Source organism: Schistocerca serialis, chromosome 6 (assembly GCF_023864345.2).
Source record: "Schistocerca serialis cubense isolate TAMUIC-IGC-003099 chromosome 6, iqSchSeri2.2, whole genome shotgun sequence".
NCBI lineage: Eukaryota > Metazoa > Arthropoda > Insecta > Orthoptera > Acrididae > Schistocerca > Schistocerca serialis.
The window spans coordinates 265,007,924-265,023,882 of record NC_064643.1 but is presented as its reverse complement, the minus strand read 5'-3'; the positions used below and the strand labels follow the sequence as shown (position 1 = coordinate 265,023,882).

General features: G+C 43.5%; 1 protein-coding gene across 2 annotated transcripts in view; it reads right to left on the bottom strand.

Annotated features, from left to right (window-relative positions):
- LOC126484165 (uncharacterized) overlaps positions 1–15,959 on the bottom strand; it is a 182,512-nt gene that overhangs the window by 13,551 nt on the left and 153,002 nt on the right. For both annotated transcript variants that reach the window (XM_050107567.1, XM_050107566.1), the window contains exon 2: positions 5,905–6,075. In XM_050107567.1, the coding sequence (XP_049963524.1) occupies positions 5,905–6,075 (171 nt within the window). The remainder of the gene's footprint in view (positions 1–5,904; positions 6,076–15,959) is intronic.

The following is a 15,959-nucleotide window of genomic DNA, read 5'->3' as shown; positions in this document are numbered from 1 at the left end:
AAGGGAGGGAGCAAAGTAAGTCGCCGACCAAGTTTGTAAAGAAAACGCTGTTTTGAACCTAAAACAATGAAAAATGTACAAATGTATGTATGCAATTTACAGAATAACCACTAAAGATGCATTATAAATAAAAACGAAACTCGTCTGGTGTAATTCTTTGTAATTACATTGCAGTCAGCTCAAGACGGATAACCTATAGCAACAAACGCTCAAGTTATTACCTGTGAAAAGCCCATGAAAATTCGCCTAGTAGTTTCGAATATTAGCGTGTTCAGATAGACGGAAACAGCGATTTTACATTTTTATTATCATTATAGATAAGACAAGTACAAAAATACATTAGGAACAAAAACCACTTCTCGTATATTTAAAATTTTGAAACTCCAGAGGAAAGCACAGCTTGGCATGAGGACTATGCGCCATCTCATGACGCATGTTTCAAAGACTTTCTCCGTGCTTTCGTCCCTGGATCAAGTCTAGGGACATGTGACAGAGTACCGAGTAGAGAACAGCACTGAAAACGCGTTTTTTGAAAAAGAAAGATGGAACTTCAATTGTGTCTATAGCTCTAAAATGAAATACATGAATACTAGTCCTTCCTATGTTAGGATTTCCAACTTGTTCACAACCGCTCCACTGAATTATGGACACCATTTTCGCTTCGGACATTCTTTTTTCATTCCTGTTAGTGGTAGAGGGAGTGCGGGAAGAATAGAGAGGCTTTCTGGTCCCTTCATGAGGTCACGACTCTTACGACACTATCCTTACGATAGGACAGTATTACCACAATAATCTTACGTTTCTATTTTTTTGCGGTTACACGGTACTTTGCTTGTTACGTGGCGAATAGTTACGGCGAAGAGGATTCTGATGTTCTGATGAGGCTGCTGTTGCTTGGGTAATAATGTTGCACTTTCCCCCTTCTCTTCAGGGCAGATAATGGTATTGAAATAACTATTATGATATAGACACAGTAGAAGGAACAAATATTAGTAATTTACGTTTTCGTTGAAGCAGTGGGTTTTCTTACTGAAATTTCAAACCTACAGGCAGCAAAAGAAGTATTAAGTGCTGAAGGCTGCACTGTATTGAATGATGTTTAGTTCCCATCATTATATAAAATGTGGTGCCAGCACTGGGCGTCAATGCAGAAGCCAACAACAGGACCTTTTTGGGTCCACGTTACTGTTCAAAACTGGGGTGTCGCGGGATGCTGAAACCTACCAGGCGGTAGGGAGGAGATCGACAGACCGCACGACTACTGTTACAAGCACGAGTACATGATGGATGGGTCATCAAGGGTCATCGTAGGATTGAGAGTGGAACTGAGGACACTCCAGCAGCCAGCGGGAGATCACTTTGTATCGGGCAAGAAGTGCTCCTGTTCCCTGGCAACCCGCCATTGTGCCTGGGTCGCTGGTATCTCCTGGGCGTGCAGAGCTGAATGGAGTCCAACAGGAGGCTGGTGCAGAAGAACTCTAATAATGTTTTACTAGCGTCGAAGACGCTTCACAGGTTCCCTACAGCTATGGTGACTTCACACAGACGTGTCTTTTCTCGGCCCAACTGTAAATTGGTGCTAGAAGTGCGCACTTCAACGCTAATATCAGAGGATTTGGCATCAGGAGTGTTCGACTCCAACGCCTCGAAGTCGGAGACAGTGCTCTGCACCTACGATGTTGACACGTCACAGCGTAACCACAATGCAGTAAGTACAAAAGACATTTTTCTCTTTCTTTGGTTGTGATATTGATGGGTATGCTATGTCTAAAGTATCTTTTGTGAAACCTACAGAACATGTAGATTTATCAGAATTCAGATGATACTATATTTGGTACCGGTGGAATGTACTACTCGTACTTCAGCAGATCATGGGGAACCATGCACTAATGTCATACCAGTAGCTCTTTCTACTCGTAGACGGTATGGTCACGCATCACGTGAGTGCAGTGAATGTCGATGGGCGATGATCAGGCAAAAGAAGTATCTGAGTCTACCCTACTTCGTATGTTGTATTTTCCTTACCTGGTATGTGTTGCTTGTGTGGAACACGTATTTACAGTATAAATAAGTAAATTCCACAAAAATTCTAGCCAAAAGGTCAGCTACTACTAATGATAGTATAATCGCTCTGATGGAGCAAGTGTCACAATTATTAGAGGAAAACACTCAACGGAAGTTATACTATGATGAACTGATGGCTCAGTTAGAACCTTTTAAGGCTGAGTGAGAGCCACAGTCGGGTTTGAATGAATTTAAGTCGTCAGTAGTAATGCCAAATTTTCGGCAAATTCCTTAGTTGCTAATCTAATCACACCCTTCTCCTGCAAAACAACAGAGGACGTAACGGTATTCCTTAATAGCAAATGGTCAAATGAAACTACCTTCGTATGGACAGTTTACGTCTTACGGGTGAAGCCAAGACACACGCGATGCAACACGAAACGCCGAGGAAGGAAAGTAAATTTGAACAATTAGCAGATTTGTGTCAGAGATACCGTAGGCAGGATAGCGCTGGATCTTTTTAGAGAGAAGCTGTATGGGTTGATACAGAAGGCAAATCAGACTGTGGAGACTTTTTCTCCACAGAATCCGGAATGTAAACGCTCAGACATATGAACTGACACGGGATCCAGAAATAGAGCGTGTCGTACTAAGGGAGGCGGGAAACAGAGCTCTCCATTTGTTTTTGCTACGAAGTCCTGCGAAGTTTCCGCGAAGAGTACGAATGGAAAATCTGCGGATTTGGCTATAGCACTATGTGTTGCCACACATTTGTTGGAAATAAATGTTGCTACACGAGTACGTAATGATAAGGGAATTTTTGCTTCCGAAAAGAATTGTTATTGTTGTGGGAAGGTGCAGTGTAGTCATCCGCAATGTTACAGATGTGAGAATTTTGGCCACGAGGCAAACGAGTGTGGGAACAGAAAGCAGGGTAACGGAATTAAGCAAAGTAAAACGTTAAACATAAATGGCAATGTGTCGTCCATCGGAAAACACACCCAGGGAGGCAGAATACTTCAGACACTAATGCAGAGACAGACTGCTGTTTGATGGGCGTTGTAAATGGTAAAAAAAGTAAACTTTTAGTCGATAAAGGCGCACATATATCTGTGACTGGCATAGACCCTGTGGATAGGAGAAGACTAGGGACTACAAGGTATAAATTAAATGGAGTGGAAACTAATGATTTGATGTCATTGTGTACAACACAGCTCAGTTTCACACAACTGGCCATTAAAATTGCTACACCACGAAGATGACGTGCTACAGACGCGAAATTTAACTGACAGGAAGAAGACACTGTGATATGCAAATGATTACATTTTCAGAGCATTCACACAAGGTTGGCGCTGGTGGCGACACCTACAACGTGCTGACATGAGGAAAGTTTCCAACCGATTTCTCATACACAAACAGCAATTGACCGGCGTTGCCTGGTGAAACGTTGTTGTGATGCCTCGTGCAAGGAGGAGAAATGCGTACCATCACGTTTCCGAGTTTGATAAAGGTCGGATTGTAGCCTATCGCGATTGCGGTTTATCGTATCGCGACATTGCTGCTCGCGTTGGTCGAGATCCAATGACTGTTAGCAGACTATCGAATCTGTGGGTTCAGGAGGGTAATACGGAACGCCGTGCTGGATCCCAACGGCCTCTTATCAGTAGCAGTCGAGATGACAGGCATCTTATCCGCATGGCTGTAACGTATCGTGCAGCCACGTCTCGATCCCTGAGTCAACAGATGGAGAGGTTTGCAAGACAACAACCATCTGCACGAACAGTTCGACGACGTTTGTAGCAGCATGGACTATCAGCTCGGAGACCATGGCTGCGGTTACCCTTGACACTGCATCACAGACAGGAGCGCCTGCGATGGTGTACTCAACGACGAACCTGGGTGCACAAATGGCAAAACGTCATTTTTTCGGATGAGTCCATGTTCTGTTTACAGCATCATCATGGTCGCCTCCGTGTTTGGAGACATCGCGGTGAACGCAAATTGGAAGCGTGTATTCGTCATCGCCATACTGGCGTATCACCCGGCGTGATGGTATGGGGTGCCGTTGGTTACACGTCTCGGTCACCTCTTGTTCGCATTGACGGCACTTTGAACAGTGGACGTTACATTTAAGATGTGTTACGACCCGTGGCTCTACCCTTTATTCGATCCCTGCGAAACCCTACATTTCAGCAAGGTAATGCACGACCGCATGTTGCAGGTCCTGTAAGGGCCTTTGTGGATACAGAAAATGTTCGACTGCTGCCCTGGCCAGCACATTCTCCAGATCTCTCACCAACTGAAAACGTCTGGTCAATGGTGGCCGAGCAACAGGCTCGTCACAATACGCCAGTGACTACTCTTGATGAACTGTGGTATCGTGTTGAAGCTGCAAGGGCAGCTGTACCTGTACACGCCATCCAAGCTCAGTTTGACTCAATGCCCAGGCCTATCAACGCCGTTATTACGGCCAGAGGTGGTTGTTCTGGGTACTGGTTTCTCAGGTTCTATGCACCCAAACTGCGTGAAAATGTAATCACATGTCAGTTATAGTATAATATATTTGTCCAATGAATACCCCTTTATCATCTGCATTTCTTCTTGGTGTAGCATTTTAATGGCCAGTAATGTAGATTTGGAACTATGGACATTCGTGAGCCTATGGAATTGTTGCGAACTGTGGAGCAAGGATGTTCCACAAGTCTGGGACCTGACTTTCTGGAAACGCATCACGCAAAAGTTAATATTGCACGACGCACAGTTGAAAGTGGGGGGAACTTGTTTCCGGTAAGTGCGACAGCTATAAACATTTAAATGTTTCACGGAACACTGACTGCTAAGATGTCACCAACTGAACTGCATACACGTACATTAACGATAATTACGCATAAAAAGTACGTCGCTGGTACAGGGAAGTTGGTTTGGGTGTCTGCAGACGCCGATGTTATGAGTGGTTGAGCCTCTGCACGAAGCATTAGAAGAAATGAATTGTTTTACACGAAGAAGAGTTGCAAGCATACCCGCCGTCATGCGAAACTGATAACCGGGATAAGCTTTGGTAAGTTGGGACAGATGAAGTGAATCTCACCGAAGGATTAGTAATAGCAAGTTTAGAGATACTCGAGGATGAGGATATGTATTTGGAGAACGAGGTAATCGAAGCATCAAACAAACCATCAACATATCTGCACTATGTGCCAAGGTTTGGCGCTTAAAAGACAGTGAATGGGAAACCATGGAAGCTTTATTGTTAGGATATTCAAATTTATTCAGTTCAGACGGTCCACTGCCAGCAACTTTTATCACACAGCACCGCATACCAGCAGCGCGATAATCTACCAGTCTATAGGAAACCATACGGAATAGCAAAACTCCTACTCCCATTAGGAGACGAATTTATAGATCAACAATTACATGTCACTCCAGGAGCCAGCGCGAGATCACTTTGTGCAGGGCAACGGCTGCTCATGTCCGCCAGCAATCCGCTGCGGCACCAGGGTCGTTTACGTCTTCTCCTGGGCGTGAAACCATCGAGTTGACTGGACAGACGTCAGCTGGAATCCAACACACAGCTGAATGAGCTACAGCTGAGGTGGTCGTGAAGAAAGATGGTATACAAACATTGTGAATAACTGTTTGAAATCTAGTAATGTTTTACTAGCGTCGAAGACGCTTCATAGGACGCTTCATAGGTTCATCCTTTTATGGACCCTTCTGGACTGATTATTTTCTTCTTTTGTAAGAAGTGAAGAGTCAATCTGTCCTTTACCCAACCTCAGTTAATTGGTGCCGTACTTGTTATACTAAAAGGATATTTGTGTTACTCGGATTAGGAATATACGCTGAGGTAATATCTTAGGTATCCGTGCACCCGTGATGTTCCACAAATGCAATACTGACCGTGGTACCAGCAGCCATCTCCCATCCGCCACCGTTGATGCTCTGATGTCCTGGATTGCCCAGGCTGCCCACCCATATAGTTTCTCCATGTTTGTTTTGGAACTGCAACGTTCTCCCTTCACTCAAGGAAGCGACGGCCAACACTAACAGTGAATATGCCAGTGTGATCATCTGGAACATAAAGGAACTCAAATAAACAAGATGAAGACAGCTGAACGTGTTCTCACAGATGAAACTCGTTTTAGAGATGCATTGGTGATGATTGACACTAAGATAATGCTGTTGGCCCTGCATCAATCATGAAAATAAAAATGAAAAAAAGGTAAACTTGAGGCACTGGCTGACTATATGATCACGATAAACATGTACAGTACGGCTATGACTTGCAGAACGGGCGTGATTTCTAGATTTTGGTTCTGCTCCGCTAGAATACAAATGTCCACTTGCTGCGAGATGTGTTATAAATGGTCCAACGATGAAGCGTTTCCCATGAAAAAAAGACGTGTATTAGATTACTGACACTTTACACAACTTCATTCGGTCAGGCAGGTTGGAATTAGCTTATCAAGCTACGTTTTACAATTCAATGCGAATATTGATTAGATTCACGACTCACCATATAATATCTGTTTACTTGCATTACCAGAAGACAATCGGTAATCACGAGATTCAAACTGGAAGACTTGTTTTGTTGAGGCACTGAATTCATATGACAAATAATAAGGCAAGTTCGCAGTTCTCATCACTGAAGTATTTCCTCGGTGATTGCCAGAAGGTATATTTTGGACTTTCCAAACGGTCTGACCATCTAGTTTCTGTCCATGCTGTCGTAACTCAGACTCGAGAACAGGGAATTGAGGCAGACTCGAGAACAGGGAATTGAGGGCTGTGTGCAAGCAAGGATTCCAGAAAATCTAATAATCATGGATGGAAGCTTCAGTTGAACAGAGTACTAGGACAAACAGTCAAACTATGTCCACTACAATATAATCCGTCAGTATTTCCTATCTCCTTCTTCAGCACATGGGAAAAATCTTAGAATACCTCATGCAGGTCCTCCTACGAACATTCATCAACGAAAAAAATACAGATTTCAATAAACCACATTATTCCCCACTCTTCTGGCTACAAAATCCTATTTTACAACGTACAAGGGTTGTTCCGAAAGTAATGCCTCTTATCTTTGTTCATGAAAACTACAGGAGATACATAAATCACAACAGTACAGCTAAATACAGCAATATTTCATCTACATGCTGCCGTTTTTGCACATAATCACCACTGTTCGATATGCACTTTCGCCAACGATGAAACAGAGCCTGCATGCCGCGGTTGTAAAAATTTGCACCATGTGAAGCTTTGAATACAGTATCCGAGTCTTGAAAATGATCGCCACTTAGTCGATCTTTCGGGGGTCCAAAAAGGTGGAAGTCTGAAGACGCTAAATCGGGACTGTATGGTGGATGTGGTAAGACAGTACAGCTGAATTTTGCACTGAGTTGCGTGGTCGCAAAATCGGTGTGGGGCCTGGTGTTATCACGTTGCAGATTAAATTGGTCTTCTTCTCTTGCATTACCCTGGAAATTCGGGATTTCAGCTTAATCAGTGCCGTCTTGTAGGGTGCTGAATTGACAGTTTCCCCAGGCTCCCGGACATCCAAAAGAACCACACCCTGGCTATCCCAGAAGACTGTGCACATCACTTTGCTTACAGACGGCTGGGTCTTGAATTTCTTCTTTGACGGAGAATTCGCATGTCGGCATTCCATGGACTGTCTTTTGAATTCCGTCTCGTAGTGGTGACACCACATCTCATCTTCAGTGACGATGCTACTCTGAAAATTGTCAACTTCAGCTTCATATTGGTAGAGTAAGTCCCGAGTTTCTTGTTCTTCTGTAAGCATCAGCAGCACCCATCTCGTACAGACTTTGCGATAACCAAGATCTTCCAGCATTGTTTCCAACGCATTAGAGCCGACCTTCAGCTTTACACACAATTCTCTTGTCGTTATCCGCCGATCAAAACGCTCTTCATTGCGAAGGATGACAGCTGTGCTGGGTCGACCGGTCCATCACTTGTCACCTTGAAAATGCTGTACCCATCGCCTCACATTGCTCAGTCTATTGTATCAATTGTTTCCATACACCTTTAGCAAACGTCGATGGATTTCAATCGGCGCAATTCTTCAGTAGTGAGGAATTTAATCACACATCGCTGTTTAATACGCACGTCCATATCAGACTCCATTCTGAAACACTTCTCTGCTGGCGTCAACTACCGCAGAACGACGGAACTACCGCTAATGAAAGAGGAAGGTTCAAGCATTAGCACTACACCAACGACATCTGACGCGGACATCCAAAGACATCACAAAAACATAGGAGTCATTACTTTCGGAACGATTCTCGTAATTTCGTTTCAACGTGACGGCCTTACGCCACCGTACTGGGAGGGCGTGTGTGACCACATGGTACCTGCACTGGTCGACGTCGGTGCCAACGTGTTGCTGTATCTGTGGTGTCACCGCCAGCCACCACACTTGCTAGGTGGTAGCTTTAAATCGGCCGCGGTCCATTAGTACATGTCGGACCCGCGTGTCGCCACTGTCAGTGATCGCAGACCGAGCGCCACCACAAGGCAGGTCTCGAGATACGGACTAGCACTCGCCCCAGTTGTACGGACGACTTTGCTAGCGACTACACTGACGAAGCCTCGTTCCTTTGCCGAGCAGATAGTTAGAATAGCCTTCAGCTAAGTCCATGGCTACGACCTAGCAAGGCGCCATTAGCCTTACATAGCAATTGATACTTATCGTATAAAGCATATCTTATCAAGAACGATGTATACAACAAGGATGGATTAAAGTTAAGTATTCCAAAAGCTACGTACTTTTCTTTATAGCATTCATTACGTATCCCGTTTCAGACCTCACGCCATCCTTCATGTGTTTATAGCGTGCATTGCGGTCCCCTCAAATCGCACTGTGTCGGCACTTCTGTCGACACATCAGTATCAGTAACCTCCCCGTCATCCAGACGTATGGAAGTCGAAAGGTACGAGATCCGGGGCGTAGGGTGAATGAGGAAGAGCAGTTCAATGAAGTTTTGTGAGCTTCTCTCGAGCGCGCAGACGTGCGTGAGGAACTGCATTGTCAGGGAAAAGGAGAAGTTTGTTTGTATCGATATCAGACTAACACTCTGAAGTTCTTTTTTCAATTTCTTGAGGGTAACAAAATATGTTCTAGAGTTGATCGTTGCGTCTTATGGAGGACATCCAACAGAATAACCATTTCAGAGTCTCAGACGCCCATCGCCGTGGCTTCACCGGCTGAAGGTGCGGCTTTGAATACTTTCTTCGGAGGAGAGGTGGTGTAGTACCATTCCATGGATTGCCGTTTTGTTTCCAGTTCGGTGATGCACCCATTTTTCACTGACTGTGACAAGAAAAATGTCACTATAGCCTCGCAATGCGCAAGCAATTCCGCACAGATGGTCCTTCGTTGCTCTTTTCTCTTAGGCGGTGAGGATCCCAGCGCGCACACACCTTTGAGTAACCCAGCTGATGGACGAGTGTATCAGCACTACCCACGGAGGCATGTAGTTGCGCAGGCGAGGTGGTCGATTGTGACCTGTCGATCACCTCGACTGAGAGTGTCCCCACGTTCCAGCTCTGCAGGAATTACAGCTGCTTGTGGCCGGACAGCTCTCTGCGTGGAACGCACCACTGATAAAGACGTTATTTTGTTGGGTATATATGTCACCGCCACCAATCGGAACTATAAGAAACTATAGGAGGCTGAAGCAGGAAATTCCACTACATTCCACAACAAATTCGGCATTTTTTCGTCCGAATTTGGCCAATAAAAAAGTGTTCCATTCCTAATTGAACGCCTCTTATATTAACATTCGGTTTTCGTGGTGATTATTGCATATTACAACAAACCATTTGCTTCGTAGAAGAAATCTACAAAGAAAAGAAAAGCGCGCAGGTAGGCTAGAAAAAAATGGAAATGCATAGGTTGAAGTCACAGAGAGAATTAAAGAGGCCTTTGGAGAAAAGAGAAGCAGCTGTAGGAATATCAAGAGCTCAGATGGAAAACCAGTCCAAAGCAAAGAAGGGAAAGCTCAAAGGTGGACGGAATATATAGAGGGACTGAACAAGGGAGATGATACCAGTATCCAGTATCACAGAAAGGAAATAGACGTAGATGAAGATGAGATGGGAGACATGATACTGCGAGAAGAATTTGACAGAGCACTGAAAGATCTGAGCCGAAGCAAGATTCTGGGAGTAGACGGCATTCCTGCAGAGCTGCTGACAGCATGGGGAGAGCCAGACACGACAAAATTAGTCTATCTGGTGTGCAAGATGTATGAGGAAGGCGAAATATCCTCATACTTTAAGAAGAAAGTAATAATTGCAATTCCAAAGAAAGCAGTTGCTGAGAGGTATGAAAATTACCGAACTATCAGTGTAATAAGACACGGTTGCAAAATATTAACACGAATCTTTACAGAAGAATGGAACAATCTGCTGGAAGCCCATCTCGGGGGAAATCAGTTAGGATTTCAGAGAAATGTAGGAACACACGAAGCGCTGTTGACGCTATGACGTACTTTAGAGGATAGGTTAAGGAAAGGCACACCTATGTTTATAGCATTTTTAGACTAAGAGAAAGCTTTTGACAATGTTGACTGGAATACGCTGTTTGAAATTCTGAAGGTAGCAGGGTAAAATACAGGGAGCGAAAGGCTATTTACAGCTATTTACAACTTGTGCAGAAACCATATGGTAGTTATAAGAGTCGGCGGGTATGAAAGGGAAGCATTGGTTGAGAAGCGTCGGGACAGGATTGTAGCCTATTCGCGATGTTATTCAGTCTGCACACTGAGCAAGCTGCGCAGGAAACCAAAGAAAAATATGGAGTACGAATCAAAGTCCACGGAAAGAAAATAAAACGAACAAGGTTTGCTGATGACATTGTAATTCTGTCAGAGACAGCAAAGGACTTGGAAGAACAGTTATATGTTTAAAGGACGATATAAGATGAATATAAACAGAAGGAAAACTGAGGTAATGGAATGTAGTGGAAATAAATCAGGTGATACCGAGGGAATTGGATTGGGAAATAAGAGACTTAAAGGATTAGATGAGTTTTGGTATCTGAGCAGCAAAATTACTGATTATGGCCGAAGCAGGGAGCGTATGAAATGATGAAGACTGGCAATGGAAAGAGAAAATTGTTAACATCGAGTATAGGTTTATGTGTTAGGAAGTATTTTCTGAAAGTTTTTGTCTGGAGTGCAGCCATCTATGGAAGTAAAACGTGAACGATAAACAGTTTAGACAAGACAAGAATAGAAGCTTTTGAAATGTCGTGCTACAGAGGAATACTGAAGATTAGACGGGTAGAACACGTAACTAATGAGGAAGTTCTGAACAGAACTGATGAGAAAAGAAATTTGTGACACATTCTGTGACATCAAGGGATTATCACTTTTGCACTGGGGGGAAATGTGAGGGGTAAAAATCATAGAGGAAGACGAAGTGACGAATACAGTAAGCATGTCCAGAAGGATGTAGGTTGCAGTAGTTACTCGTAGATGAAGAGCGTTGCACAGTATAGAGTAGCATGGAGAGCTTCATCAACCCAGTCTTTGGACTACAGATCATAGGGTAAGGCGTCCAGTGCGTAATGTGCAGGTGTGCCCCAAGACTCCATCCTGCTTCCTACACTGTATCTCCTCTACACTGCCTATATGGCCAAACTATCTCCACCAGTCCACCTCTTTCTTTATGCTTATCACACCACTTTCCTCGACCTCTACCCTACACTTGAGGGGAACTGTATCCCTCTGAAGAAAGTGATGTGTTATTCTCTCTGTCTCTCTAACCGACGAAGGATAGTCGCTGCTTTTCGCACACACTTTGTTAGTTTGGTAAGTGTTTGTTTTGGGACCACATCTCGTGCGAGAAATGTTCTGTTCCTTTTGCGCTTGTCATGAGAACGAAAGTAGACCCAGCGTATCTGCAAGGCAGGGGTGATGGCCACCTGGATTCTAGCGCGTACAGACACTTGTTGGTCGGGACAGTTACTCCATGAAAATGCCGCCCTAAGTGAGAGATTCATTGCGGCCACGGAACCTCGCCGGCCCATGCCAATGGTCATAACCCCCTTTTGTCAGAGGAAACCCAGAGAGGACGTACAGAACGTAAATGACGAGGCTAATATGTGATGCCAACGTTGTCAAAGTAGTATGCTGTAACATGGAAAGTCTATAACGTAGGTGAAATACAAGCGCGATAAAGAAGTAGCTCATGAATTTATTTTGTACTGACTGTTGTTTGAGATCTCCACGTGGCATAGACTTAATATCTTTGAGAAAGGAGTCTGCTGCTTCAAGATATAGAAACATTGTTCAGTCAGACAGTTAACACAGATAAGTAACGGCTGCCACAAAAAAGGACTTTTATGGATTCACCTCCACATGACGCCTGAACAACGGCAGGCGCTTTACATTCGACACTACAGAAATTCCAAGGATCCTACCGAATCCACCTCAATTAATTTTCCTGTTGCAACTAATGACTGTTCAAGATTAGCTCCTCCAAAGCCAGGCAGTATTTATGGGAGAAACTATCTGCACCTTCCACCTTCATGACTTTAATTTACCATCCAATCCTACCCATTTAACTAATACCCTAACATACCTTGGACAAGCCTCGACGGCCATCTAACATGAAAACATTACCTGATAACTATCCAACTGGAGCCTCACAATAGATTAAAACTACTAACTGGCCGAACTTGGGACTTACACCCCTCCACTCCTACAGAACTTTGATCGGACCTATCCTGTCCTATGCAAAAGATGCATGGATATGCCCCGCAATTATTGTATAAGTCCCTCCAAAACCTTAAACGCCATCCACTCTGTCTCGTTTTTCACATCCGTTTACGTTCTCTCACATGAATCCTTTATCATCTCATCAAGCTTCCAAATCTGCAAATTCGACTCAAGTAATCCTATTGTCTCCCCTCCAGTTTCCAGTCCTAGTACGCTGCAACGCCTCTATCGACACTTTCCACTTTCCTGCAGTCCATCCACATCCTCTCCCAACGAAATTTCAAACGTCTCTCAGTCACAGACTACGAAATCTACCCCAACATGTACCTATCCTACTAACTGTAAACCTAACCGACCATTCCATCACATCTAAGCTTCTTTCTCCTCCCTTCCCATCCACCCCTTTCCCCCTGTTCTCTTCACATTATGAGCTTCACACCACCGCCAACAACTCCTCCCTTCCTGTATCCTGACTCCACTCCTACTCCCTCGAAACCACCCATCAGTCCTCCATCCTTATGATGACATCCTCCACCCCTACTAAAAGTAAAGAATATTGTTTCATTTTGAGATTAGTATTACATCCCGCGTTTTAAATGTTTCAGAGAATCAAATGAACGTCACTATGCCCAACAATGTAGCCCAAAAACGAACCTAATCATTTACATTCTACACACTTAGATGCCTTAGCATTTCACATAAATATAACTAATACAAAAAAACACGTTCGTTCACAATCTAATCAGTTGCATACTAAATTGCTCATAATTTACGCTTGGAGTAGAAAGACAATAATAGCCTGCAAAATGTGTGTTAGTAATGTAACTGTCAATTAGCAGCACTGTTCTTGAAGTGGATTACAGACTTCATACATATCCTTCACATACTGATAAGTTCTGCAATATGCAACTACTTATCACAACTTGTGGATGAATCTTAATTACACCAACTATTTTTTTAGCCTCCTCATGCTTATCGCCGCTTATGACTCACGCAGTTTTTACACAGTGGTTAGAAGCAAGTAGCACAGTCCTTTAATGATGTTTAACATATGCGGACTGTTGTTGTTGTTATTGTTGCTGTGGCCTTCAGTGCTAAGAGTGGTTTGATGCAGCTCTCGATGGTACTCCGTCCTGTGTGAGCCTCATCATATCCAAGTAACTTCTGAAACCTACATCCTTCTGAATCTGCTTATGCTGTTCACCTTCTGGCCTCGCTCAACCATTTTTATCCCCCACACTTCCTTCGAATACTAGACTGGTGATTCCTTGATGTCTCAGAATGTGTCCCATTAACCGATCCCTTCTTTTGATCAAGTTGTGCCTGAAATTTCTTGTCTCCCCAGTCCTATTCAGCACCTCCTTATTACTTACGTGATCTACCCATCTAATCTTCAGTATTCTTCTGTAGCACCACATTTCAAAAGCTTCTATTCTCGTCTTGTGTAAACTGTTTATCATGAATGAAAGGGTCCTGTACTCCCCTTTCTTTATCATTTTATTTGCTTTCTAATGTTACAGAACTCTCTGGCATGCGTGAGTGAATGCATGTGGGTGTGTTTCATTTTGCTGTACGGTGGTTTAGTCTGCTGCAGAGAATCAGCGGTAGTCGTACAGAATGGCCATCCCTTGTAGTTTTCAGGTAGGCAAAGAGGTTTGCTCCCCTTGTGTGAAAGTTACCGGTGTTAGGTTGATGGCGGAAGCCTCATCTCTGGGTTTTCCTGGCCACGGAGTCGCGTGGGAGACGTTGGAGAGTGTGAGACAGTCAGTCTGCTTCCAGCTCGCCGAGGGTCTGCAGACGAAGTCTCTTCGAAGAAGGGTGAGTTGACTTAATCGTGTGGCGCGTTGTCTCATAGCAAGAGGGGAGCTTTTAGCTCTTCGTCTCGCGTTTCATCTTATAAAGATTGATTTGCTGGGTCGCAGCAAGGAATGCAAGGTTTTTGTAGACTTTCAGTTTAATTCCTAATGCAGACTTGACTTTGTCCCGTAAGAAGAACGTAGCACAAAGGTGTTGTGTATGTTGAAGCGCCCTCGGTTCAGTGTGTATGTTTGTGTGCCTGCAACTGCGTGTGTGTGCATTCTAATCTTTTCCTAAGCGTGGTAATTTTTGCCTCTTTGTGAATTTTCTTTGTCTGATTACTTTATGTCCGGTGGAAACCATCCACATGGGTTAATATTAGAGTTTGTTGGACCTCTGCCGTTATCATTTGTCTATTCAAACGTGCCCTCTGTAAAATGTTAATTGTTCGGGACTGCGTGGTTTGATGTTACTAAAATTTGGCAACGGTACGTAGAAATTGTGTCTCCGCGAAGCACGTGAGCACACGAGTCTGTTGTGAAACGTATAGCATTTCACAAGCAATTGTACTTAGTTACTAGGCAACAGCAGTTCTATAGATGCATTACATCAATGTTTTAAGGAATAAATAATTTTGCCTCCAATCCTGTCAAGTGTACCGATGTTACGTCTCCGTTACCTTTGCCATTTACCTTGTAGTTTTACTTGTGAGCCCGTCCATAGCATTTTCATGTATACAGGTCCAATAATTAGTGTCCCTTTTTATTTAAAACAAAGGCTTTGAAATAGATGTTGTTTTCAAGAATGATGCTGCAAGCTGCACTTATGCACAGTGTTCACGCACTCTTTACTTTATTCAATATTTGATTCAAGTGAACAATGCCCGGATCATATTAATAATTACATCCCATTCTTTATTAGTGACTTTACAATGAAAGTTCTTTTGTGACTTTCTCTTATGAATAAACTAAGTAATTTTCCGGCTCAGCGCAACCTCTTATTTGTCGTGTGGCTAGAGTTGGTGGCGACCCAATCTTTTACGTTGATTTCAATGTCGGATAGCATTTACTTATTCAAAGTGCTCGTAACTCTTTTACCCGTCAGGATACATTCAAAGTGCGCTTCACGCTTCTTACACATAGCGACCTTTTACTCACGCTACTTACGTTCATGTTTCACTTCCGTAGATGGCTGCACTCCAGACAAATACGTTCAGAAAAGACTTCCTAACACTTAAATCTATACTCGATGTTAACAAGTTTCTCTTCTTCAGAAACGCTTTCCTTACCATTACCAGTCTACATTTTATATGCTCCCTCCTTCGCCATAATCAGTAATTTTGCTGTCCAAATAGCAAAACTCATTTAATTCTTTAAGTCTCTTACTTCCTAATCTAATTCCCTCAGCATC